Genomic DNA, 27,810 nt, shown 5'->3' with positions numbered 1-27,810 from the left:
AAACCAATCTATAAATTCAGTAGAATGCCAATCAGAATCAGTAGAGATTGGTGTGTTGGGCTATGTGAGAGTGGACAAGCTGATTTTTAATGTTTATATAGAAATGTATGCCAAGACATTTTTAAAGAATAATACAGAAGATACATCATTGGACTTTAAGACTTACTACAAAGACACAGAAGTTAAGAAATTGTAACACTGGCACAAGGACCCAGAAAAAAAGACCAATAGTCTTTTTAAAGGATCAATGACTAAGGCCAGAAAAGAAAGTGTATTATGAATCTTATATGATGCAGGAGTAAAACATGACAGTAATAGCACAAAAGACGAGAGGGAAAATGAGAGTATGCTCTCATAAGGTTCTTATACTATATATGAAATTGTATATTATTTGAAAGTAGACTGAAAAAGAAGTATACTGTAAATCCTAGTGCAACCACTAAAATAATAAAACAAAGAAATGGAGCTGACAAGCCAACAGTGGAGATGAAATGGAATCATTAACATGGGCCAAAAAGGAAAATAGAGCAAGATGGTAGATTTTAGCCGAACCATATTGATAGTTATAACAAATAAAAATGGTTTAAATCAGTATTATGCAACATAGTTTTCTGTGAAGAAGACTAAAAGATAGCTAGTGTGACTGAGGAACTGAATTTCAAATTTTAACTTAAATTCAAATACCCACACGTGGTTTTGGCAACTGTGCTGGACAACAAAGGTTTAAACACTGCAATTTAAGAGCAGGGACTGTCAGATTAAGTATAAATGCAGGACCATAATGCCTTCTATAAGAAACCTCCTTCAAATACATAGATATAAATAGGTGAAAACATAAATGGGTGGGAAAAGATAGGCAAACACTAATCAACAGAAAGCTCAAGAGCCTGCATTAATGGGAGACAAAGCAGAATTCAGAATCAGGGCTGTTACTAGGGAAAAAGGTGTTTCATGATGGTGAGGGGGTCAAGTTATCAAGAAAAATAACAATGCTATACGTAGAAACACTCAATAACAAGAGATTCAAAATACATGAACAAAAATTGATTAAACTACAAAAGAGAAATAGACAAATTCTCAATTAGCGTTGGATTTCAAACACTCCTGTCACTGCAAATGAGAGGAGGAAAAATCAGTAAAGGTACAGAAGGCACGAACAGTGCTAATAACCAAGCTGACTAATTTAACATTTATAGAACATTCTCTTCTCATATACATGGAGCATTCACAGGGACCATATTCAAGGCCATAAAACAAATGTCAAATGTAAAAGGTTTGAAGTAATAATGAGTATGTTTTCTGACCACAACAGATTTAAACTAGAAATCAATAATCAAAAAATTTCTGGCAAATCCCTGAATAATTGGAGGTTAGAGAAACTTCTCAACAGGTCAAACAAGTCACAAGGGAGATAAATACTCTGAACAAATGAAAATGAAACAGTGTATCAAATCTGTGGGATTCACTTAAACCAGTATTTAACAGGGAACTTTGTAGCTCTAAATCCTCACACAAGGGAGCATTAAAAAAAAAACAAAAAAAACAAAAATGCCCTAAAAATCAATATTCTGAACTCCTAAGATAAAAAACTTTTAAAAAAAGAACCAATTAAGCCAAAATCTGCAAATGGGGGGGGGGGGGGGCAAAGATAAAAGCAAAAAATCAATGAAATAGAAAATAGAAAAATATTAATGAAGGGGTGCCTGCCTTTGTCTTAGGTTGTGATCCTGGGGTCCTGGGATCGAGTCCTGCATCAGGCTCCCCCAGGGAGCCTGCTTGCTTCTCCCTCTGCCTGTGTCTCTGCCTCTCATGAATAAATAAGTAAAATCTTAAAAAAAGAAAAATATTAATGAAATAAACTAGTTCCTTAAGATCATTAAAATTAATAAACTTATAGCAAGACAGATCCTAAAGATATTAAAAGGGTAACAAAAAAATTTATGAATTTTATGCCAATAAATTAAAAAAATAGATACAATAAATTCATTGAAAGACACAAACTTACTCAAGAAGAAATGAATAGACTTGTATCTATTAAAGAAATTGAATCTGTAGTTAAAATATTTCTGACAAAAAAAACCTCCTTGCTCAGATGGCTTTATTTGTGAGCCATACCAAACCTTTAAGAAATAATACCAATTCTACATAAACTCTTCCAAAAAAGAAGAAACACTTCCCAATTTATTTAATGAGGACCTGATACCAAAACTAGAGAAAAATATTACAGAAAACTACAAGATAATTATCCACCTCATGGAGGCAAAAATCCTTAGCAAAATTTTAATAAATCAAACCCAATAATGTATTAAATGATGCATAATAACCAAGTGAAATTTATCCTAGGAACTCATTTGTTTAGTATTTGAGTATAGATTATCGTAATTCACTATTTTAAGACTAAAAAAGAAAAATTCTAAGGACAGTTCAAAAGACAAAAACAACCCAAACAAAACCACCTGACAGAATTCAGAATAATGCTTGATAAAAGATCTCACTGATTCAGGAATAGAGGAGAACATTCTCAACCTGATAGTGGGTACCTATAAAAAAAACTGGAACCTAGCCATCCAACTTAATAGTAAAGGCTCTAATGCTTCCCACCCCAAGGTAAGGAATAAGGTAAGGATGTCTGCTCTTACCACTTGTCAACAAAGTACTGGAGGTACTAATGTAATTGGACAAGTTAAAGAAATAAAAGACATATAGATTGGAAGAAAGAGATAAAATGTCTTTGACAATATAAAATGTCTTTGACTGTGTAACTAAGGAAATCCCAAAGAATCTATGAAAAACGTACCTGAACTTACAGAATTTTTCTTTTCTTCCCCAAAGGTTTTACTTATTTGAGAGAGAGAGCAAGTGAATGCATGAGCAAGGAGATGGGCAGAGGGAGAGGGAGAAGCAGACTCCCCGTTGATCAGGGAGCCCAATGTGGGGCTTGATCCCAGGACCCTGAGACCATGAACTGAGCTAAAAGCAGACGTTTAACCAACTGAGCCCCAGGGGCCCCTGAACTAACTGAATTTAGAAAGTCAAAAGGCCAGTGCGTAAAAAACAAGTTTATTCTATGTATTAGCAATAATTAAAAATTGAAATTAAAAAATTCCATTTACTAATCATAAAAAAATATGAAATACTTTGAGATAAATTTAACAAAGTATGTGCAAAGCCTGCACAGTGACAACTGAAAAACTTTGACAGAAATCAGAACTAAATTAATACAAAAATAATGCCATTATCAATAATACCATGTTTATGGTAAGATGCAATATTGTTGTCAATTCTCCCCAAATTAATCAATAGATTTGCTATATTCACAACCAAAATTTCAGCCATTTTTTTTCCAGAAACTGGACATCGTGATTCTAAAATTTAAACAGAAATGCAAAGGACTGAGAAAAGCCACACAGATTTGATAAATATAAATACAACGGGAAATTGTATACTGCTTAATTTTAAGATTTTCTAGAAATCTACAGCAATCAGGACTGTTTACTGTACCAACAGAAGGACACACAAATGGATCAATGGAACAGAAATAAACCTAGACGTACTTATCAGTTTATTTTTAACAAAGGCACTAAGGTAATTTAATAAATGCAGAATTCAACATTAACAAATGTTGCTATAATGACTAGATTGACACATGGAAAAAAATGATCCTTGAATTCTCTTGCACAGCAAACTAAAGCTAGTAGAAATAGGTCATAAGCTAAAATTTAAACCATAAAGCTTTAAAAATTCTAAAAAATAGCACAGGAGAAAATCTTTGTGATTTTAGATGTACGTGATACAAAAATATGAATTATGAAAATTGATAAATTGAACTTGATTAAAATTAAACATCTATGCTCTTTGAAAGATACTGTAATCAAAAGTTTAAGAAGAAAATTTTTGAAGAGTGGAAGTTAACTAGCTGGTGGTGTTGAGGGCAGTGAGTAGCATGGGGGACAGCAGGATGGTGAGAGGAGGGGCAGCCAGGAGGCTGGTGAGGCAGCAGAGGCCAGGTCCTGGACATCAGGGGAGGCTACCACAGGGTGTGTTGGAACAAAACTCTTTTCTTCCCCAGTTCTCCTAAGTGATCATACTCCCTTACTGTCCTCTCCTGCTGCCAATCTCCCTGGTAAGTCTTGCTTTGCACATGCAGGTCTTCCCCAGCTGTGTGTGTACTGCTCCTAACGTTTCCCATCAGTACTCTCATCACCCCCCAACCCACTGCTCAGTTTCACCCGTGCAACGTAGTCTAAAGTCAATTTCTCCAGCCTTTCTCTTTAGGGCCAGGCCCTTATTTCCAAACCATGATTTGGACCTCAATCCCTGGAGAACTTGGTGTCCATTCCTCCTCCTATTCTAAATCCCCCCACTCCTCCCATATTCATGGTCTTCCCTAATGGCCAAATATGTCACACTGGGTGGGGTGGGGGGGTGGTGGGAAGCACAGGCCCTAAGAGCCATCTGGCATGGACTTATATTGGAGCTTTCTTTTTTTTTTTTTTTTTTTATTTATTTTTTATTGGAGCTTTCTTTAGGAGAATAGGAGCTTAACCATTCTGTCCCTCCTGCCTCCCTCTGCATATCTGCCCTCTCTCCATCTTTGGGAAATGGAAATTAAAACCAAAATGAGGTACTAGCATGCACCTTCCAACACAGCTAAAATTAAAGACTCCACTCATCTTTCAATATTTAAATGTCAGGGCTTCCAAGTGCTTTACACCTCTACTCTTTACCCTTAGGCATCGGCCATTCCTTTAGGCCTAGGCCAGGCCTCTGGCCCGTTACGTGCTCTTGGAGCATTCCATGTGTCTCCTTTGGAGCACAGAAAAAGGTCAAATAAATCATTTCCCGTACATTAGTTTTCGAATCTATTTCTTTCCTCCTTGTAGGTAAGGTCCATAAGGGCAGGAACCAAGTTTATCTAAATTAGGAGTTGGCTAACTTTTTCTGAGAAGGGCCAAATAGCATGTATTTTCAGCTTTCTGGGCCATACGCCTTCATCACAACTATTCAACTCTGCCATTGTAGCTGGAGAGCACTTGAGATACCATGTGAGTGAAGGTGACTGTGATTTGATAAAATTTTATTTACAAAAACAAGAGGTGGGACCAAGGTCCAGGATTTGCTGACCCCTGGTCTAAATCACCAGCACCCAGTCTAGCATCTGGCATATAGAAGGCACTCAATGGATAAAGAAAAAAAAAAAAAAAAAAAAAAAGCCCTTGGTTTTGGCAATGAGATGGAAACCGGTACATAGGGAGGGTGGTTTTAGTGGAATTGAGGCAACACTGAAGAGGGTTGAAGAGAGAGCAGCAGCTGAGGAAGGAGTGAGTTCTCTTCCAAGAGTTCCACCACCGGTATGGCACTTGGGGAATGGTATTGTTTTAGTAAGGCAGGTAAAAGTGGAGCATGTTTGCAGGCTGTGACAAGAAAGCAAGGCAGGGGAAGAAAGGGAGAACTGGTGAGGAGGGCCCTCCAGAGCTCAGGTGTGTGAGGAGTCAGGCACAGAGGAGGAACACACTCGCTTTGGCTGAGAAAAAAGGAACAAGGAAAAGTGGAAGGAAACTCGGGGAACACCTCATCTTCCTCCTTCCTGTGAAATGTGAGCCAAGAATACCCGGCAAAGAGGGTGGGACTCCAGGTGAGGAACTATAAGCATCTGTCAGAATGGGAGGGCTGGCAAATGGGTGCATGGACACCCCAGACAGGGCTGCGGGCCTGTCAGCCTCACTGCTACCGGAGCTAGACCCCTCCCTGTCCTCTGGCTGTCTCTGAGAGAGCGCTTTTAACCAAAGTGGTGTTTGCGTCTTGCAGAGCTGTGTTTTCCGCTCAGACCCAGTGTGAAAGGTGTTACTCACTGAGTCACCAGCACTACCTGCTATCACTTCCTGTCACTTCTCTTTCCCAGGCAGGTAGCAACAGGCAGGCCCTGAGGCGGATGAGGTCACGTTTTAAACATGTGCACATACCCAGTTCTTTCTTGAAGGATATCAAAAGGCATTTTAATTTCAGAAATTTAGTAAGTAGGGGTTTCATCCCCATGCCTTTGAATGCGTATGTCGTAAAACATTTCTGTACTGGGCAGAATTGGATTTTTCTTTAAATGGGAGAAACCATTTGATTGGAGGGGGGTGCGCAATAAAAAATAGCATAGCATCGATTTAATTTTGCAAGCCTAACATAGTATTAAAACCTATAAAACACAACTTCTCACAAGGTAAGTCATTAATATTACTGTATCTAAATACCCTGAGAAGTTTTCTGAGTGAAAAACCTACAACAGCCAGTTTCACGTATATCCAAAGTAACAGACACCTGGAAAACGCTGACAATTCAACATTAATTTATTAATTCGCTATTACTATTAGTGTAGGCAGGTTATGAGAGGGGTTCAGATAGGTAGCAGCAGTGACAGGGCCTCAGCCCCGTCCTGGGCATCCACATCTCCGTCTGCCGGCCCTCCCGGTCTGACATGTGTCCTGTTTCTCAGGAGGAACTAAAACCATCTAAATAACTTTTTAGTTGGTATGCCTGCAAGAACAGTATCAGGACCTGTCACCTTCTGCTTTGTTTCAAGATGTGACTGCCGCTGGTATTTTTATTTATGGACTGACCAACGTTCTACTAAGCAGCGCTTCCATTCCTATTTTTTAAAATTAATTAATTAATTAATTTATGATAGACAGAGAGAGAGAGAGAGAGGCAGAGACACAGGAGGAAGGAGAAGCAGGCTCCATGCCGAGAGCCTGGTGGGACTCGATCTCGGGACTCCAGGATCGCGCCCTGGGCCAAAGGCAGGCGCCAAACCGCTGAGCCACCCGGGGATCCCCTCCATTCCTATTTTTATTTTGAAGTTTCCCCTTCACCAATCAAAAGGTGACTTTCCCAAAACACATCAATCCCCACTGCACGCTTCCAAGTCCTTCCAGGGACGATGGAAAGGAAACCGCGGGCCTGGGAAATGCACTGAGAATGGCGATGCCTCCCCACTCCCAGGAACACACCTTTTTTTTTTTTTTTTTTAATTTGGAAGGGCTTCCGGGACACCTTCAGAGACAGACTCAATAAACTTAAATCTCTTACCCTATCGTCGGGTTGATGTTTGGATCAAAACTGTCTTCCACGAACCGCCACACGATGCTCGATTTACCTACGCCCGTATCCTGGAAAAGAAGGAGGCGGGTAAACACAAATAAGTTCACCTGCTTGCAGACGGAGAACACCGCTTCGGGGCCTTGGGCTCGCTCGGCATCTCGCAGACATCAATTCGGGCGCGGGTCTTCAGGACGTCAAGGGGCGCAGGGTGTTTGTAAACATTCAGTGGGAGGGAGGGGATTTCGAGATGTACTTAACTGTAGGACGGGGAGGGTGGGGGCGGGGAATGTCTTGCAGTTTTTACCGGGACACCAGAACCTTTTGAGAAGCCCAAAGTTTGTGCTCGGCGTGATAAAGCCACAAACTCACTTTCTGACACGTGGAGGTAGACTATGAACTCCTGAAATTACTCGAGCGATCCCTGATAGGGTCACAGCCCCGCCCTACTTGGGAAGGGGTGTTGGTGCTGGTGCTGCTGGACTAGTTACTGGGATCCCTTTCGGCCTCTAAAGCAGCCACTCAGGCAAAAGAGCCCCAACTCCACAGGGCGTGACCTGAGGGCGCCAAGATGCTCCGTCGAGGCAGGAAGCTGAAGCTTCCAACTCGTTTTTTTTTTGGGGGGGGGGGGGCTTCCTGATTTGAACGTGCCCCTCCCCCCGCCCCCCCCCGAGAAAGTAACTCAGTGAGAAGCGTCCCCGAGCGTGTCCCACAAACTCCGAACAGACGAGAAAAGGAGACGAACTCTGCTTGCAAAAGCCGCACGAGGAAGACCGGCGGCGGGGCCGCGCTTCGGGGCGACTCGGCCAACGTGCACCGAGCCCGCCGGCGGGAAGCCGTCGGGGGCCTCGCCGTCCGCGGGTCGGGTCCCCCCTGCAGGGCCGGGACGAGGTGGCAGGACGGCCCCGCGGGCCGCGGCGGGGGAGGGGGCGCAGGGGACGTGGGCGCGCCTGGGGCCCCGGCCTGCCCGGCCTGCCCGGCCTCCCGCGGCCCTCCCGGCCGGCCCGCCGCCACTCACCCCCAGCAGGCACACTTTGAGCTCCCTCAGCGCCATGGCCCGGGAGCCAGGGGCGCGGGCCCGCCGCCGCCCTAAGTTGAGGAGGGAGAGGCCGGGCCCAGCACGAGCATCCCCCGGCGCCGCCGCCGCACGGCTCGGCCCCGGCCGCGGGGCGCGCAGAGGCGGCGGCTGCCCGCTCGCCAGCCCTCGGCCCGGCCCGTCCGTCGCCAGCCGCGCGCGCGAGGGGCCCGCCTCAGCAGCCGGGACGCTGCCTCGGCCTCCCGGGCGCCGCCGCCGCCGCCGCCATCTTGGGACGCTGGCCGGGTCACCTGACCTCCCCGCCCACCTCGGCAGCCACCTTCGCCGCGAGGCTCGCGGGGCGGGGCCTGCCCGAGGGGGCGGGGCGAGGGCCGGAGGCCCCGCCCCTCGCCCGCCGGCCCCGCCCCCCGCGCGGACCCCGCCTCCTGGCCCATCCCAAGATGGCGGGGGAGTGGGGTTGGCTCCCCGGGCGCAGGGGCGGGAGAGCGGGGAGGGGCCTGCCCGAGGGGGCGGGGCTGGGAGCCCGAGGCCCCGCCCCCTCGCCCCACGGGCCCCGCCCTCCCGCGCGGACCCCGCCTCCTGGCCCATCCCAAGATGGCGGGTGAGTGGGGTTGGCTCCCGGGGCGCAGGGGCGGGGGAGCGGGGAGGGGGGTCGGAGGGGGCGGGGGCCCCCCGTCGAGGCCGCGGCCCCCTCCTTGTGTGTAACTCCTGTGTGTTTCTCGGTTTTCAGAGATCCCCCTGTACTTTGTGGACTTGCACGATGACTTAGACGATTGTAAGTAGCAGTTGGGGGGCCCCCGCCCCTCCCCGGGAACCTCTCACGGGGCTCGGGGTGCGCGGAACGCTGCGGGCGGGGGCGGCTGCGGGCCAGGCCCCTCCTGTCGGGACCGAGGAGCGGGACCCCGACCGCCCGGAGGATGCACTTGTGGCGGTGCCTCCTCGCGGGGCGGGGCGGGCCGGGGATGGGGAGCCCTCCCCTCCTCCCCTCCTCCCCTCCTCCCCTCCTCCCCTTCTCCGGGAGGATCTGGGTCGTTGGGAAACTTCTGACTTCCGGTCACTTTGTGTCTCTTCCTCGTCTTGCTCCGGCCGCGGCCCCCGGGGGGTCGGGAGGGGCGGGAGGGTCGTCCCGGGGCCTGGTGGTGGCTCCGCGGCCGCCGCGGGGTTGGGGAGACTTCCACCCGGGCTCTCCGCGTTTCCCCAGGGCGTTCTGGGGTCTGGGAGGTGCGGGCCCCTGTGTGGACTCCAGCCCAGCCCCGCGTCCTACCCCGAAGCGCCCTGTGGGGCCGGCGTGCCTCTAGGGGGCCCTCCTGCCCTCTCCTGCCCTTTGGGGTCACCTGCAGGACTGCTGGCGGGGGGAGGTGCCCTCCCCACAAGGGCAGGTGCAGGTTCACATTCGTGGTGAATGAGGCATTTCCTTTCCCTCCAACAAACGTTTCTTGAGCACCTACTTATTCAGGGCCAGGCCACGTGCAGCGCCCGAGACCTACAAAGATGAACCAGAGACAAGGACAGCTTTCTTTCCAGGGGGTTCACAGCACAGACATGGTAAACAGAAAATAACCAAGCCTGGGATGCTTGCTGCAGCAGGAGGTCTGTACAACCACGGGAGCAGCTAACGTTAATCGGGGCCTACTGTCCCATCTTTCCTTCCCCGGCTGCAGGTTTCCTTACGTCATGAAAGTTAGTGTTTATTGAAAAAGTACCGCAGGTCACGGGCAGTTTTAAACTCTGTTCATAGACATTCTGTTAGGAGGAAGCAACATTACTGAAATAGGTGGTACCGGAAGGGGTCATAATAATAATAATTAATATTAATAATAATAATAATAATAATAATAATAATAATAATAATAAAGCGAGTGGTTAGGAGCACCGGTTCTGGAGTCAAATGGCCAGAGGGTGAAGGAGGTCCTGTGTGGCTCTTTGCTGGCTGTGTGATCTCGGCAGAGTCATGGTACCACTCGGACCCTCAGTGGCTTCAACTGTAAAACGGGCATCATAGTGTTCCCCCTCAAAGGCTTTCGTGAAGGTTAAATAAAAGGTTTAGTGGGAAGCCCTGTCTGTAAACACTCAGTAAACATCAGCAGCCACGATTGTTGTTATCAATGTGATCATTATTCATATTTATTTAACACCGTTGAGCCAGGTAGAGTATAGACCCTGGGTTTACAGAGATAAATGTTTCAGCCAGTGGACATACTTGAGAGGAAGGAGTGTCACATTTCTATTGGTAAACATCAGTGAACTTCTGTTAAGGCCCCTTTTATTCATAGATTTGATATTTGGCCTGGCTGGGAAAGCTGATTGCTGACTGTTTTGGTTATCTAGGTCACTCCGAAACTTAGTGGCTTAAACCAACAGCATTTTATTATTATTATTTGCTATTTTAAAAGAGATTTTATTTATTTATTTATTTTTAAAGATTTTATTTCTTTATTCATGAGAGACACACAGAGAGAGGCAGAGACACAGGCAGAGGGAGAAGCAGGCTCCATGCAGGGAGCTCGATGTGGGACTCGATCCCAGGCGGGATCAACCCTGAGCCAAAGGCAGATGCTCAACCACTGAACACCCAGGCATCCCTGATTTTATTCATTTATTTATTTATTTCGAGAGGAACAGCATGAGCAGGAGGAGGGGCAGAGAGAGAGGGAGAGAGAATCTCAAGCAGACTAGCGCAAAGCTCAGAGCCCGATGTGTGGCTTGATCTCACCACCTGAGCCAAAATCAAGAGTCAGATGCTTAATCAACTGAGCCACCCAGACGCCCTGAAACTAACAGTTTTATTATTGCTAACAATTCTGTGGGTTGACTGGGTGATACGGAAGCTTCATGTGGTTTCAGCTGAACTCTGGGAAGATGAGAGGGTTGGAGATCGCTTCACTCACAAGACATCTGGTGGAATTGTCGGCCAGGACCTCAGTTCTTGTCCAGATACCTTTTCTATTTTCTACTTGCCTTGGTTGATCGTCTCAAACCACGGTGGGTGGCTGTAGGCAATTTGACCTCTTTCCTGGTGGCTAGCTTCCTTCAGTCTTTATTGTACATATGTGCAAAAGGAAAGTAAGAGATTATATATGAAAAATAATTGATTTTACTTTGGCCCTCTTTGAACAAGTGTTGGGTGTTTGACACTTATACTAGAGAAAGCCTTAAATACTCTGTGGCAGATGGCTGAAGACTTGCCCCAACAAGGAGGGAAACCACCATCATGGCTCTGAATATACCCATGCCTTGGTATTGCAACTTTGGGAGTCTCGTGGGGCTTCCTGTTTAAGCAGAGGTGGAAGCTACCAGGTGCTGGACTTCATGACTTTATAATATAATTGATTTAATGTAAGCCATAGTAGGAGGGCCTGTTCCCCCACAAAACTCCCTGGGTCCCACCTTTATACTTTACTGGGGTGGCATTTGGTATTATTATGCTGTGACTGACAGCAAGAACCCTGAGGTCCTGTGACCCACTTCCTGCCTTTAGCTGTGTCATCATATTGGACAAGCAGATCGATCCCTCATTCATTCTGTTCAATTTCTTCATCTGGAAAATTAAATAAGAATAGAAGATGCCTCAGAGAATTGATAAGATTAGATGAGATAGTACACATGTAACAGTTTAGCTCAGTGCCTGGCATAACGAGTTTTATAGTCAATGAATTATTATTATTTTCATTGTCCTTACCAGTGCTGGGCTTTCACGTAAGATTTTCTGGTTCAGTGTTTATGCTGCTACTCTGTGAGGTAGGTGAGATTATACCTATTTTACAAACTATAGAACTGAGAAATCAGAGAGGTTAAATAACTTAAGTAGTGTGGCACAGCTCGTAAATGATAGTATTAGCAGTCAGACTCTTTTGACTCTTTTTTCTTCTGTCACCCAGATCAGCCGCACAAGTATTCTTAACCTAATGGCAGGGCATGGATGTCAGTTTGGGTGATTTTAGGTCTGTTGTCTTCCTTGGTTGTTTTGTGTAAGTGATGTGATAACTGCTTCATTTAGGCTGTAAGTTGCTTTGGGCAGGGACACAGGTCATCCTTTTTATAACCCAATGTCCTGTTTGAGCTAGGTGTTTAATTAATGTTGTTACGCGTAACAATAATGGATTACAAGGCTTGTCTGATTTACTTTGTGATTCTTGATTAAATCTGGCTAACTTAAAAAAAAAGCCTTAATGAATGGATGCCTTGTTTTTTTAAAATCATTCAGAGTCTTCAGGCCATCGCAGCACAGAAAAGATTTAATTTTAGAGAATTACCTTGCTAAATTCCTTCTCTTGAGAGCAGAAAGTGTGTGGGGTGGCCTGGCATATTGGTCCCTGTGGCGGATCGCACTGGAAAGTGGAGCTGTGTGAGTTTGTGCCTACGGGGCCTGTGAATTTGCTTGTAGCATGTGCAGCCTGAAGAGGTGCTACTCTTGGTAAGGTTTGCTTGGCCAACTAGAATTTAAGTGTATGCTGGTGGTAGTTGAAAACAAAAATGAGGGTGATCCGTCGTGGATGAAAAGACACCTAAGTGACCGATTACCGAATAACACTATGTGGTCAGATTTGGGCTCTTAGTTGAACAAACCAGCTTTAACAAGACATTATTGAAACAGTGGAGAAAATTGAACTTGGACCAGGTAGTAGATGATGTTAAGAATCATTATTAACTTTGTCAGATGTGATAGTGGTTTCACAGTTTTGTTCCAAGGGGAAGGGCCTTATCTAAGAGAAACAAACAAGCTTTTATGGGTGAAATGATTTGATGTGTGAGGTCTGCTTTCAGATACTGTAACAAACAATAGACAAGCACAAACTTGGGAGGAAGGATAAATGGGGGAAAAGGGGCAGAATATTGATACTTGTTGAGGCTGGCTGCTGGGGACGTGTTTTTGTTTTTTTGTTTGTTTTTTATTACACTGCTCTCTCTGTTTTTGCATGTGTTTGTAATCTTCCATAATTAAAGAGTTTTTTAAAAATGAGGTAGAAGTTTCGTATGTGATCCAGCATCTGCACAGAGTTGGAAAGCTGGATGTCAGTTCCGAAGTCGCTGCAACAGTACAGTAGGCTACATTTAGCTTCCAAGGACGGACTGGTAGACTGTATTAGCATTTAGGGTACGGTGTTTGTTTTCAAATGTTTGTATCTATGAAAGAAGTCGGGAAAAGGGCATACTTCTATTGATGAGAAAGCCTAGGTGCCAAGAAATGATGTCTGAACTTTTGTAGAAAATAGGATTAGCTAGGGTGGAGGAATACAGACAGACTCTCTGGACTCTCTGGACCTTAGTGCTGGAAGGAGCAGTGTATGGCTAAACTGGAATAAAAGACATCCTCCAGAGCAAAAAGCATTCCATTTCACCTGCCTGCTTTGTTCCAAATTTGTAAAAATGTTCTGTTCAAGGACCACAGCCAGGCTGTGTACCCCCAAAGTGGAGAAGCTATATTAATTTGAGTCCACAACCAAACCATTGAACTTTTGCTCTGAACTATAATATAAACTTGAATCAAAGATTGTCAATTAAAAACAAAAACAAAACAACTTTCCCTGTTAGGTGAACTAGCTTAAACAGGAACAGGAACTTGTATGTGCTAATACTTGGAAAATAGAGCAAAATCTAGACATTACACTATTTTCTAAATCAGAGGTGGGCAAATTTTTTTTCCGTAAAGGATCAGATAGTGAATATTTTAGGCTTTGTGGCCTAGAAAGTGTGATGCAACCAGTCAAGCCTGCTGTTTTTGCCTGGAAGCACCCACAGACATACATAAATGAATGACTATGGCTGTTTTCTAATAAACCTTTATTTATAAACACAGGCAGTGGGCTGGATTTGGTCCATAGGCCATAGTTAGCCAATCTCTATTCTAAATCAAACTTGATTTCATTCTGTCAGAGCCTCTGAGTTTGTCTATTAGCTGAGCCAACCTTACAGGCTGTCTTTCCCACCCGGTTCAGTTTGAAGAGCTGAGGTTTTGCTAACACAACCTGTTTGGTTAAGTAACCCCTTGACATATTGCTAAAAGTTCACATCTCATTTTTCCGGTTGGTGTGTCGGGGATGAAAACATGTACCTCTTTCCTCCCAGCAGGATGAGGTGGCAAGGAACAAAAGAGTCAGAGTGGTAGATGCAGATTCGACTTTGCCTCCCCTCCAATCATTATAGTGCATTTTACTTTTGGTGCTCTGCATTTTCCATTTCCTGTGAGACAAACAGATGAACATCAGAGATTCCCTGAAATTGCCTTTGTTTAAAGAAGAGAATTTTAAGTGGCTTTCTACATCACAAATTAAGATCTTTTTTATTTTTTAATTAATTAATTATTTTAGGCTCCATGCCCAATGTGGGGCTTGAACTCATGACCCTGAGATTGAATTGCATGCTCTGCTGAGTCAGCCAGGCACCCCAACGAATTAAGATCTTCTAAACAGAAAATTTGCAACAAAACCTAAATAATGAAAGAAAATGGTTTTGACCCTCAGAACACTACTTAATTTGAAACCTGATGGGGGAAAAATAAGATGAGGGTAAGTGGTTGCATTCTATGTTTGGAAAGTCATTCACTCGGTAACAGGTGTTTCTCCAGTTCCTTCTAGGTGCCAGCCTATGGGAAGAGGTGTTGGGGATAGGGGGCTGAAGAAGCCCTGGGCTCTACCCAAGGACACTCTTGCCTGGTGGGGAGGTGCATGCTATGTACAGTGCAGAATGCAGCCTGCCGAGGGCTCAGGTGGAAGAGTGAAGAGAGCTGAGCATCAAGACAGAGCCGTGTGTCCTCCAGGGATAGAGGGGAGATGCTATTTAGAGTTGGATCTGGCCAAGGAAGGCGATGGGCATTCCAGGTAGAGGGCCTCTATATGCAGAGGTGGATATGTGGTGAGGCAGTCAGGGATCTAGGAACCAGGGGTATAGAGGTCTGAGGAGTGGGAGAGACTGCAGAGGTGGGTTGGGGGTCCACCAGTGAAGACTCTGCCTTCCCAGTCATAGGGTTTAGACTTTATCCGAGAGGTGATAGGGCGTCCCTAGATGTGTCGCTGGGACCTATGTGTTAGGAAGACAACCCAGGCAGTGGTACGAGAACTGCCATTCAGTTAGGACTAATAATGTGCCAAGCCCTGTTGTGAGTGCTTCTAGTATTTAACTGCAAAAAAAACCCTGTGAGGCTGATATTTTAACTTTAGTTTGTTGCCAAGCCAGGCTCCCAAGGGGCACGGAAAGACTAAGTAACTTGCCCAAACCACACAGCTAGTGAGTGGCAGAGGTGGAATTCAAACCAGGGAGTTTGGCTACAGAATTTGTACTTAACCACCATGCTTTGGCAGACTTGCCATTCATTCATTCATTCATTCACGTACATGACTAATAATTATTAAGGACCTATTAAGTCCTGGGCACTACACTAGGCTGTATGGACACAGAGGTGAATGAAACAAATCTCATTTCTACTCTCATGGGGCTTTCAGTCCAGTGGTAGAGACAGCCATTAAAAAGCCAAAGCAAGTGAGTGAGCTAAGTTCAGGAGTGGTAGGTGTGGTGTAGGATGCGTGACAAGTGAGTGTGGTCAGTAGAGCCAGGCAGGGCTGTGGGAGGGATGGAGTTGCTGCTTTACCTTGAGTGGCCAGAGAGGTCTTGTCTGGAGCTCTGAGAAGCATGCTAAGCTTTTTTTTTTTTTTTTTTTTTTAAAGATTTTGTTTATTTGTTCATAGACACAGAGAGAGAGAGGCAGAGACACAGGCAGAGGGAGAAGCAGGCTCCATGTAGGGAGCCTGACGCGGGACTCCATCCGGGGTCTCCAGGATCACACCCCGGGCCTCAGGCGGCGCCAAACCGCTGCGCCACCAGGACTGCCTGCCTGCTAAGCTTTGAGTAACATGATGGAGATGTTCCGACATGGAGCCACAGAGAACATTCGGGCATAGCAGACAGCCAGGGCACAGGCTCTGAGGCTGGATGGGCCCGTTGTTGTCCAGGCCTCGTGCATCTGGAGCATAGGAGTTAGAGCAGTGTGGTGCGGGGGCGGGTAGAGAGGGCCCTAACATGTGTGACCTTCTGCCCCATACAGGATAAGGGGTTTGCCTTGTGCTCAAGGAGCCCATGGGGTGCCACTGGAGAATTCTAGTCAGGTGAGTGCCCAGAGCTGAGTTACATTATAAAGGACAGACTGCGGAGAAATAAGCCAGGGATGGAAAAAGTGGTGTGTCCTAGGGACTCAGGCAAGAGTAGTGGGGTCTTGATGGAGGAGGAGGGTGTCAGAGTAGTGGGTGGGGTCAATATATAGTTCTGACAGGGACAAGTCAACTCAGAGTCATACCCTGAAGCAGCACTTCTGCTTCCCTCCACCCAGGCAGGGCTGGGTTCCTCTCATCCTCCCTGAAGCCAATGGCATTTAAGCCAGATGTGGCTAGATGTCTGCCCTTGTCCATCAGACACGGTCTTCCTCATCTTGGATCACCAGGGTCAGGGTCTAGCATGCTGAGTGGCACATGACAGGGACACGGAAGTGTGCATCGAATAAAGAAACCAGGCTGTATGTGAGGGTGGAGTTCATGTTTTCCATCTGAGATGGTTACTTTTGAGGTGTGCTCAGGAGATCCTGGGGGCACAGTCCGGGAGACCACTGAAAAGCCCCCTTGTAGGGTTCTGTAGAGGACTTAGGCCTGAAGAGAGTCATTAGTGGTGGATGGAAGATGGAGCCAGGGTAATGGGTAAGAGCAGCACAGCGGGAGTTGGCGGGGAAGAAGGTCAAGGGTGGAGTCCCTGGCAGCAGAAGCTTCTAGTATAGTGCACCCTGGGGAACAAACCTCTCAGAGGTAAGAAGCCAGGGGACCCTTGAAGCCAAGGTTTTGTTTGGGGGGATCATTCATGCCACTTGCCACGAAGAGTCGGATCAGATGAGTACTGAAGACAGGCCACGGGGCTGTGGTAGCTGGGAGGTCTTCAGTGACCTCTGTGAGAGATTTCCCAGTGTGGTCAAGGAGCAGAAGCCAGACCGGAGTTAGTTGGGAAGGCTTTACGCGTTAAGGCAGTATCACCTGTAGTCCACTAGCTCCGTGGTTATTTACTGAGTACCTCCTCTGTTCCAGGCACTGGCTGGTGATTGGATACTTTTGGGAATGGTCACTGTTCACAGCCTAGCAGGGGAAAACAGACCCTTTAAAAGGAGAAGCAGCTGGAAGGATTGAGGTCAATTGCTTTTCTTGGATAGAAGAGCCCAGAACAAATTTGCATTATTTATATCTACCCTGGAAACCTTAAAAAAAAAAAAAAAAGATTTGAATAGCTCAATAATTCTACTCCTGGTTATATGCCCAACAAGATGTGAATGTATTATTCTCAAGAAGGCATGGTCATAATAGCACTGTTCTTTTTCTCTTTTTCTTTTTTTTTTTTTTTTAAATCTTTTAAGTACCTTTTGTGGCTGCAGAGCCTTGTTAACTTTATTCATAGATTAAAACTTTAGATATATTGAGTAGTTAGGGGGAAAATATCAAGTAATGATTATATATTGATTATGTACTATTACCTGACGTTATAGTATGTGCTCTGGATAAATTTCTCTTAGTAATTCTATAGCTAATCTTTTTTGTTCCCCCATGTTATATAAATATATTTATTGTTTTTACTTCTTATATTTAATTTTTTTGTTGAAATATAATTAACATACAGTGTTATTAGTTTTAGTTGTGCAATATAACAACTCAACAATTCTTTTTTGTTAAAGATTTTATTTATTAGAGAGAGTGAGAGAGAGAGCACGAGAGGGGGGAGGGTTAGAGGGAGAAGCAGACTCCTTGCTGAGAAGGGAGCCTGATGTGGGGACTCCAGGATCAAGGCCTGAGCTGAAAGCAGATGCTTAACCGACTGAGCCACCCAGGTGCCCCTAGGATTCAACAATCCTATACATTACTAACTGCTCCTCATGATAATTGTACTCTTAATCCCCTTTATCTGTTTCACCCATCAAATAGTAGCACTATTCTTCAGAGTTGAAAACTGGAACCCACCCATATGTCCATCGTGAATACAATGGATTATGAATTGTTGTTCCATTCACACAATGGAAAATTATGCAGCTGTGATAGTGAATGATCTACAAGTTGGCCCAATAATGTGGATGAACTTCATAAACATAATGATGAGTGAAAGAAGCCAGATACAAAAAATATATACTGGATGGTTCTATTTATATGAAGTAGAAGAACCAACTAAAGCTCATATCATCCAGGCTGTTTGAAGGTAGGAGTGTGGTGACCCTTGAGGTAGGATAGTGAGCAGAAGGGGGTATGAGGGGCTTTTGGAGATGCTGGTAAAGTTCTCTATGTTGAGTTGAGTGCTAGTTACACAAGTGTGCTCAATTTAAAACTGTTAGATGGGACAGTTGTTATTTCTACACTTTTCTGAATAGTGTTATATTTTGATTTTCTAAGGTCAAGGAACAGAGGAGAGCATAACCATGGACCAAGGGATGGGAGTTAGTGAAAGGGGAAAGATGACAAAGTAACTTTTTTTTTTTGACAAAGTAACTTTTTTAAAGCAATTAATTAATTAATTGTAGGTGATTTCTACACCCTACCTGGGAACGGAACTCAGAACCCCGAGATCAAGAGTCGCATGCTTTACTGACTGAGCCAGCCAGGTGCCCCCTAAAGGAAAAGATGACAGCAGAAAGAGAGGGTAGCTGACTGTGGGGGTTGGATTGGATGAGACTGGGATGGAGCTTGGTGCATCCATGGAAGAGTTTGCTTCTTTCCAGAAGGAGGAGAGCAGGGGTGCCTGGGGAGCCCAGTTGGTTAAGCATCTGACTCTTGGTTTTGGCTCAGGCCATGGCCTCAGGGTTGTGAGATGGAGCTCTGCGTCACACTCTGTGCTCAGCATGAAGTCGGCTTGAGATTCTCTCCCACCCCCTTCTGCTCCCCCTTGTTTCCCTCGAGTGCACTCTCTCTCTCTCCTTTCCCTTTCTCCGGTAAATAAATACATAAAATCATTAAAAAAAAAAAAAAAAAAGGAGAAGGGCTACCTTCTTAGTTTGGCCAAGGTGGTCAATAAAGAAGTGACTTTATGTTGGTCAGCATTCCTTGACAGTTTCAAATATTTTGAACAGTAGAAAATAGAGACCCACGTGCACATATACTGATGTGCACATAGACTTGCCCCAAAGGTGGTTGTTGTTGTTTTTATTTATTCATGAGAAACACAGAGAGATAGAGAAGCAGAGACACAGGCAGAGGGAGAAGCAGGCTCCACGCAGGGAGCCTGTCGCGGGACTCGATCCCGGGTCCTCAGGATCACATCCCGGGCCGAAGGCAGTGCTAAACTGCTGAGCCACCTGGGCTGCCCTTCTTGGTTTTCTTTTACAACCTTTTTGCCTTTCCAAATCTGTCTCAAGTCTGACTAAAGAAGTCAGTGCATATTTAAGTACTATCCTTCGTTCATTAATACCACATAGACCCTGGCGACTCTCTCTTCTACCTTCTTCAGCTCTGGCCCCAACCTGGTGAGTCGGCAGGAAAATTGAGATGTGTAATATCAAAATGGAGCACACGAATTGCTTTGAGCTGCAGACTTCTTTCCTATCAGGTAACCCGAGTAAATGTTTCCCATTGACCGTCAGTGTAAAAGTCAGAGTCATAAATAATGACAGGTTTTGGAAGCTGTGATTAAAGCCACAAATCAAAGAGGAATTTCCATGTATGCATGGTGTAGAAAGGACGGCTGCTCATGAATTAAGTTGGTCTTTTCAGCCAGCCCATTGCGTAGTGCTAGTAATAACTAATAACCATCAGTAGCCCTCAAAGATTTGCAATATAAAACATTATGCATTGGATGGATCTGCTCATACAAGAGCTAATAAATCAGCATGGGTCTTGTTAGAGAATGGCATTTATGTAGAGAAAGTTTGCTCGTGCAACTTGCTGTTGAAATTTAGTTAAGTCAACAAGGACTTGTGGTGTGTGGGGGGGTCAGTTTCCCCCAAAAAACCAGTGAAGAATCAAGAGTGTTCTTTATTTTTTAGAGTGGCCAGGTTTGTCTAGTTTAGCTATTAGAAATAGTCCCAATATAGGTATCTGCATTCATACTTAAAGCCCGTTAGCAAGAAGAATGAAACCACTTGAAGTAACACATTAATGGATGGGTTTCTCTAGTTTCCCCCCAAATCATTTAAGGGCTTACAAAGACTTAGAAATTGTTCATTGAAGAGTGGCTAATGAATAGTTCTATAAAATGATCAATTATGTAAGTTCTATATTACTACATTCTTTTTTTAAGTACAAATTTTGCAAATAAGGCTAAAACTCCTTGGTCACCATCAACCAATATTCTAACATTTTGAGATGGACATAGACGGAGTGGGCCACATCTATCATGTTCTCCCCACCAATGTCCCCCAGTGCTGTGTCAGAGACAGAATATTGGATTGTATGGATAATTGGGCTGGCCCAGGGTGGCATATCTCACATAGACTTATAGTGACAGGATGACATGTTGAATGGGGAATCGTAAATATTGGGAATGCCTGGAGAACGGATTCTTAATGAAAATGTTTGCCAGGATAGACATGCTATAACATCCTGCTTTCGTCTCTACCTCTGTTCACGTCTAGGCCAATAAAGGTAGCTCGTTGGGTATGTTTTATTGTGCTTATTTTTTCTCACCTTTCCACTTAAAACCAATTCTAGCGTTCCTGTTCAGTCAGGGGTTGGTGGCATCATGTGAAATCTTTGGCTTCCCCAGACTGCTCAGAGGCAGCAGATACTCTGTACTTTTCTGTGCTGTGCTCTTCCCTTCATCTGGAATGGTTTTTTTTCCCCTTTCCCAGTTTCTTTCTCTCTTCCCTTATGGTGAATTCCTACTTGCGCTTCAAGGCCTACCTCAAATATCAGTGTTCTAGGGAAGCATCTCCCATCATCTCCCTGTTTCTCTTCCAGGCAGAACTGCTTTCTTCCCTGGTTTGTTTATACCTGTGTCCTATGGGCTCTTGCCACCTGAGTATTGTGGGTTGTTATGTGTGTGACGATCTTTGTTCTCTTGGGAGCTTTTGGAGTCCGGGACTGTGTCTTTCTTGTCTCTGAATTGCAGATACTCTGTTGAATATTGAATTATGGCTTACTCTTGTCACTGGAAGTTAACCACAATGGAAGGAAAATATGTTTAAGATGGGTTTGCTGTTAACATGCTTTCTGTTTGGGTACTAGATCATTTGATCTTTTTCTTGATGCAAAATGGCCTGTAACGTCTTTTCTTTGCTTTTATTAGATTGTACGTAATGTACTTTGAACCTGTAACGCACATTCACCTAATAATTATACTTAAAACATTAATTCATACTTAGCCTGTTTTAAGACAGATTGGTGTCTTGTGAAAAGCATCGACACACAGGCAAGTGCTCGAGGATCTATTGTGTTTCCGCTAGAGCATCCTCATCTCATTTATTTCATGCCCCAGACTGTTTTAAATGATGAATATACTGGCAGTGTTCATTATTTTTAGTAGATGACCCTTGAGTTAGCATAAAAGAGGATAAATCCTTTTTTTCTCAGAGTTGTAGGTTCTAGAAATACGTTTTTCTGGTGGAATTTTAAATCAAGGAGGAGGGCTTTTCTTTTCTTTTCTTTTCTTTTCTTTTCTTTTCTTTTCTTTTCTTTTCTTTTCTTTTCTTTTCTTCTTTCTTTTCTCTCTCAGTTACCTAGCATCAGGTTAAAGGATTATAGATTATGCTGTTCTTTGCTAATTGATCAGGACCTCATTGAAGAGGAGCCAATCTCATCTTGGGCTATGTGGGTTCAGGGCTACTGCTGCAGAACCACTCTGGTTTGGGTTGGATGTGGAGGTAAGCTGCCTATCTTTTAGCTAATTAGCTGGGTTTTTAAACTTGGGCCATTCCCGGAGGGCCTGTGTTAGCTGCAGCCATTAACTGGGTTGTAGTCGACCCATCGGGCTGGGATGTTGGCCATACAATTCAGGGAAGCAACACACAGGTGTGCGGCATGGGGACAGGGTACTGAGCATAAGATGATGGGAGAGGCCACCCACCCTGATGTATCAAACTAGCAATCCTTCCAAGCCTTTCCCCTACTGATCTTTGTCAGCTTTAAATTACCACTCACTTTTGGTAAAGGGTCAGTGATACCCTGTGTAAACTTGCCTGTGAACCTGATGTGTGGCAGAAACCCGGACAGTGGCCACTGCTCAGAAGTCCATCATGGCAGAGATGGCAGATGAAGGCAGTCAGGGTCAGTCTTGGTTTTTAGATTTTAAATTGAGCCAAGAAGGCTTGAGGATATTATTAGAAGCTATTTTCTTAAGAAGGCTTTGGTTTTCTGCATTATATTAAGCTTTCATGAATGGAGTAGGCAACTTTTTTTCAAATATAAGAAAACACAGCGAAAATAATTGAATAAGGAATTATTTATCTGCTACTTCGTATTTCATTTCTAACTTGAAAGCTTGAGATTCCTGATGTTTGTGGGTGACCTGGACTTGTTGGGTCTCAGAATAATCGACTGCTCATGATATCACCATGTAGACCTCAGCTCTTGTTCCTGTGAACAGTTCACCAGACAACATGCCCTCTTAGCTGTGGCTAGAAATGTAAATTCTAGAAAATTCTTTGTGAGAGCAGGAATCATTTTATGTGCTACTGCCACTGTCAGGTACAGCAAGCTAGCTTGGCGGATCTTTACCGTTCATTCTTTCATTCATTTGTTCAGCAACTTTGAGTACCTGCTGTGCGCATATCACTCATATCAATGAGTCAAAGATTTTTAGGGGGGCACGGGTGGGGAGTGGACCAGCTGATAAACAGTAAACATAGGAAGTAAACATTTCGTATGTTATTATTTTTTTCATTTTGTATGTTATAAAGGGATAATTTCTCTGGAAAAATAGAAAAGTAGATCATGGTAAAGTGGAGTATAGGTGGGAGGCTTGCAATTTCAAAATAAAGTGGTCAAGGAGGAACTCGCTGAATGGAGGCATGGATGAGCAGATTTTTAAAGAGGAGAAGGAGGTTATCAGAGAGGACATCTTGGGGAGGAGAGGTCCGGGCAGAGGGAACCACCCTGCTGTGCCAAGGCCCTTAGCCAGGGAAGGGACTGGGAAGTAGCAAGGAGCCATGTGGCTGAAAGAGAGGGCAGTGAAGGGGAGAATTTGTCATGGGAAAGCTCAGAGGCAAAGGTGGGCTGGGTCTTTCCTTTTGACCTCAGGCCCCTCCCTTCCTAGAACCAACCACAGGTTGTTCAGGTAACAACACCTGATAGTCTTTCTCTTTCTCTTTTTTTTTTAATTTTTATTTATTTATGATAGTGAGAGAGAGAGAGAGAGAGAGGCAGAGACACAGGCAGAGGGAGAAGCAGGCTCCATGGACCGGGAGCCCGACGTGGGATTCGATCCCGGGTCTCCAGGATCGCGTCCTGGGCCAAAGGCAGGCGCCAAACCGCTGTGCCACCCAGGGATCCCTTTCTCTTTTATAGTTATTCTCAAATGGGGGCTTCTGGCAATGTCTGGAGATGTTTTTTTGATTGTCACAACTTGGTGAGAAGATGCTCCTGGCAGCTAATGACTTGAGGCCAGGAATGTTGCTGAGTATCCTGCGATGTACAGCCCTGAGGTTGAGAAATCCTGCTCTATTATTACATAGTTTATAGACTGTTGATTGATGGATTGATTTTAAAAGATTTTATTTATTTATTCATGAGAGACACAGGCAGAGGGAGAAGTAGGCTCCATGCAGGGAGCCCGATGTGGGACTCGATCACGGGTCTCCAGGATCACGCCCTTGGCTGAAGGTGGCACTAAACGGTTGAGCCACCCGGGCTGCGCCCTGTTGATTGATTTAGTTTGTCTTAGAAGACTTTTTTTTTTTTTTTTAATAGTACGGAAGAAGGCAGATGTTTTTTTTAATTTTTATTTATTTATGAATGATAGTCACACAGAGAGAGAGAGACAGAGACACAGGCAGAGGGAGAAGCAGGCTCCATGCACCGGGAGCCCGACGTGGGATTCGATCCCGGGTCTCCAGGATCGCGCCCTGGGCCAAAGGCAGGCGCCAAACCGCTGCACCACCCAGGGATCCCAAAGACTTTTTTTTTTTCTTAAAGATTTTATTTATTTATTCATGAAAGACATAGAGGAGAGAGAGGCAGAGACATAGGCAGAGGAAGAAGCAGGCTCCATGCAGGGAGCCTGATGTGGTACTCGATCCTGGGACTCCAGGATCACGCCCTGGGCTGAAGGCAGGCGCTAAACCGCTGAGCCACCCAGGGATCCCCCTTTTTTAAAGATTTTATTTATTTATTCATGAGAGGCACAGAAAGAAAGAGAGAGGCAGAGACACAGGCAGAGGGAGAAGCAAACTCCATGCAGGGAGCCCGATGTGGGACTTGATCTTGGGTCTCCAGGATCATGCCGTAGGCTGAAGGCGGCGCTAAATCACTAAGTCACCCAGGCTGCCCTGTTTTAGAAGACTTAATAAAAAAGCAATAACATTAAAACATCACAGGAAGAGGTTGTTTATCACACTACCTGGTCAGGTGCCTTCACAAGTGACATTGAAGCTAACGCTGGCTACCTTCATTCACTTTGTGGAAAGGGCATCCAAACCTTGCTTGCATGTGCATTTTACTGGTGCTTTCATGAAATAGTTAAAAAAAATCTAAAATATCGTTTGTAGGTAGATAGCAATAATCTCACTGATAATCTCATTAGTTTAGACTCAAGTAGAATTTTCTAATTTTGAAAGGGGCCAGGATGTTGATCCACACAAGGGAAAATGTTTACCTATACACATACACACGCAAAAAGATTTTCAGTACTTGGAATAAAAGACATTCTTATTTGCACAAGTGTGATGTTACTATTGGGAATATTTTCCTTGGATTACACTAATCCAGTATTTTTCAGAAGTTACTCATTTCTGTACTACCTTTTCTATTTTTGTTTTACCTATATTCCATCTGTATTATTCTCTGTATCAATGACTTCTTTTTGAACACATTTGGAAAAACCTGTATCCGTTGCTCAATATGAAAACCGAGATATCGTAAGATAAAAAATAAAATAACCTTAAAATTGAGGTGGACACAGCTGCCTGCCCAAGCTTCAGAGCGTGAGGCCTGCACTGTATTAAAAGGGAAGATTAACCAGTTTTAGGGAAGCATTCAAGACATACTAGATGGAAAGGAAGCATTGTTGGTGTCATTAGAGAATTGCGTAGGAAGAGCTTATCCCCCCGTGACTTAGTGAGACGTAATGTATTTTCCCTGTGCCATACTGGGGGATGCGATGTCCCAAGCTGTCCATACTCTGAGGCCAGGTGGCCACCTGGCTGGGGTCGGAGCTGCAGTCCGAGAGTATGGGGAGCACTCTGGAGTGCCAGGGAGGCCGGTTCTCTGGCTCTGAAGGGCCCCCAGCAGCATATCCATGCAGAAGGCCCCACAGCCTGGGATGCCACTCACATAACTTGGGTCTTTGTTCTGTAGAAGATGAAATTTGTAGCTCTAGTTCTTACAATGAAATAAAACAAAAATCCCTGTAACTCAGATCTCTTACTGTTTCAGATATGCTCTACACATCCTTACTCCCTTTGCCCTTCCTTACATATTTGCTACAAATCCCCCAAATTTCCTTCTACTATACTCATTAGGATGGTTGGATATTTTTTATTAACTCATGCACTTTACATTGAATGCTCGAATTCCTTCATTTACTTTTTTATTTCTTTTTTTAGCAATTGTAGGGTGGTTTTTTACTTGTTTCCTTTCTTTTTGAAACTCAGATCTCTCACTTTTGCAGGCAGAAGAGAATTAATGTCCTGGTTGCTTTGTAACTCAGGTTGTGGGGGCGGCTCACTGCTGCGCCTCACGTTTGTCGTTGTGGAAACTAGATTTTCTCCGCATTCTCAGGGGCTGCTGGACTCCTGAATTGAATCCTGGTAATCAAAGTCTCGGGAGACTGACTTCTACTGAAGCCAATATTTATTAAGTGTCTGCTGTGTGCCAGGCATTATATGACACGGTCCCAGGGTTTTAAAGGGTCCCCACGTCTAGCTGTGGAGACAGAAACCATCTACTTAGAGTTAATAATGCAGCACTTTATGTAAAATGGTGAAACCTGACCACTGTAGAGTTCCATTTATTACCCTTCTACTTTATGTTACCGTTTTTATTATGTGGTATATCTGCATATGTTATAAATTCCACAGTACAAAATTATCATTTTTGCTTTGTATCGCTCTAGACTATCATACATATTTTTGAAGACATTAAGAGGAAATACAGTTTTAAAAAAATTTACTGACATATTTACCAGTCCAATGTTGTTGATTCCTTTTGAAGTTCAAGTTTCCAAGTGGGATCCTTTCTCTTCAGCCTGCAGAGCACTTCTCCATTTCTCATAGTCTGTGTTGGCTGGCTCTGTTTATTTTATTTTTTTTTATTTTTTATTTTTTTTTTTAATTTTTTATTTATTTATGATAGTCATACAGAGAGAAAGAGAGAGAGGCAGAGACACAGGCAGAGGGAGAAGCAGGCTCCATGCACCGGGAGCCTGACGTGGGATTTGATCCCGGGTCCCCAGGATCGCGCCCTGGGCCAAAGGCAGGCGCCAAACCGCTGCGCCACCCAGGGATCCCGGCTGGCTCTGTTTAAAAGGGTATGTGACAAATAAATTCTTTGTTCCCCTTTGTTCTGATCCGGCAGTGTCTTTATTTCATCATCATTCCCATGGGGGTCTCACTGGGTGTCACATCCTGGATTGACGGTTTCCTTCCAGTCCCTCACAGATCTGGCCTCGTGGTCTACTGCTTCCTCTGCTTCCCACGCAGCAGTAGAGGGCATTTGAATCCTTAAGTCTTTGTGTGTAGTGGTTGCTTTTCTCTGCTGTTTTCAAGATTATCGTCCATTTGACTAGGCTGTGTCTAGGTGTGGTTTTCTGGATGTTTATCTTGGGCCTCACTAAGATCCTTGATTCCGTATCTTTACTTCTTTCACCAAATTTGGGGAATTTGCCATTATTTGATCATTTAGTTAAGTCTGCTCTGCAAATTTCTAAATCTCAGATATTGATTCACTTTAGAAGTTTTATTCATATCTTTTAATAGTTAGCATGTCTTTGCTGAGATTCCTTATATTTGCAGTCATTGCAAGTGTACTACCTTCACATCCCTGAGCGCTATATGATAGTTTCTTTAACATCCTCGTCTATATATACCCAACATTTGGGTCCCCTTAGAGTCATTCTGTGACATTTTTTCTCTTTTAGCTAGCTCATGTTTTTCTGTTTCTTTGTTTATGGAGTAATTTTGGATTCAACCTGGATATTGTGAATATCACACACTATACGATCTCTGGATTCTGTTATATGCCTCCAAAGAGTATTGATTTCTTTGTTTCAGAGAGACAATAATTGGGGGGGGAGTGGCAGAGGGAGAGGGAGAAGCAGGCGCCTTGCTCAGCAGAGAGCCCAACACTGGGCTAGATTCTTAGAGTCCTGGGATCATGACCTGAGCCTAAGGCAGACACTTCACTGACTGAGCCACCCAGGCGCCCCTTGTTTCAGGAGGCACTTAAATCAAATGAGGTCCCACTATTAACTCTCTTTCTCCTGTGATGAGTAGTAATCTGAATCTCAGTTCAGTTCTCTTAGCCTTACCTGTGCTGTAGAGTCTGCCACAAACATGCATGGTTGAGGGGTCAAGCTAGAGTTCAGGCCAAGTT

The 27,810-nt window shown here is 44.5% G+C and overlaps 2 protein-coding genes across 8 annotated transcripts in view; one reads left to right on the top strand and one right to left on the bottom strand.

The window, feature by feature from the left end:
- The window catches only part of RAB22A (RAB22A, member RAS oncogene family), a 56,129-nt gene extending 47,864 nt beyond the window's left edge, over positions 1-8,265 (bottom strand). For both annotated transcript variants that reach the window (XM_077873729.1, XM_077873730.1), the window contains exons 1-2: positions 8,105-8,265; positions 7,078-7,157 (exon numbers count right to left, since the gene is read on the bottom strand). In XM_077873729.1, coding sequence (XP_077729855.1) covers positions 7,078-7,157; positions 8,105-8,140 — 116 coding nt within the window. In that variant the 5' untranslated portion in view covers positions 8,141-8,265. The remainder of the gene's footprint in view (positions 1-7,077; positions 7,158-8,104) is intronic.
- A 367-nt stretch (positions 8,266-8,632) lies between these two features.
- The window catches only part of LOC144298597 (serine/threonine-protein phosphatase 4 regulatory subunit 1-like), an 82,132-nt gene continuing 62,954 nt past the window's right edge, over positions 8,633-27,810 (top strand). For 3 of the 6 annotated variants that reach the window (XM_077873718.1, XM_077873717.1, XM_077873715.1), the window contains exon 1: positions 19,577-19,675. In XM_077873718.1, the coding sequence (XP_077729844.1) occupies positions 19,615-19,675 (61 nt within the window). In that variant the 5' untranslated portion in view covers positions 19,577-19,614. Of the gene's footprint in view, positions 8,724-8,852; positions 8,898-19,576; positions 19,676-27,810 lie in introns of those variants that run through there. The other 3 variants (XM_077873716.1, XM_077873720.1, XM_077873721.1) reach the window with 3 other exon arrangements.

Source organism: Canis aureus, chromosome 26, assembly GCF_053574225.1.
Source record: "Canis aureus isolate CA01 chromosome 26, VMU_Caureus_v.1.0, whole genome shotgun sequence".
In the NCBI taxonomy this organism is placed as follows: Eukaryota; Metazoa; Chordata; class Mammalia; order Carnivora; family Canidae; genus Canis; species Canis aureus.
The sequence above is the reverse complement of the archived record's forward strand: the minus strand, read 5'-3'. Positions and strand labels throughout refer to the sequence as shown.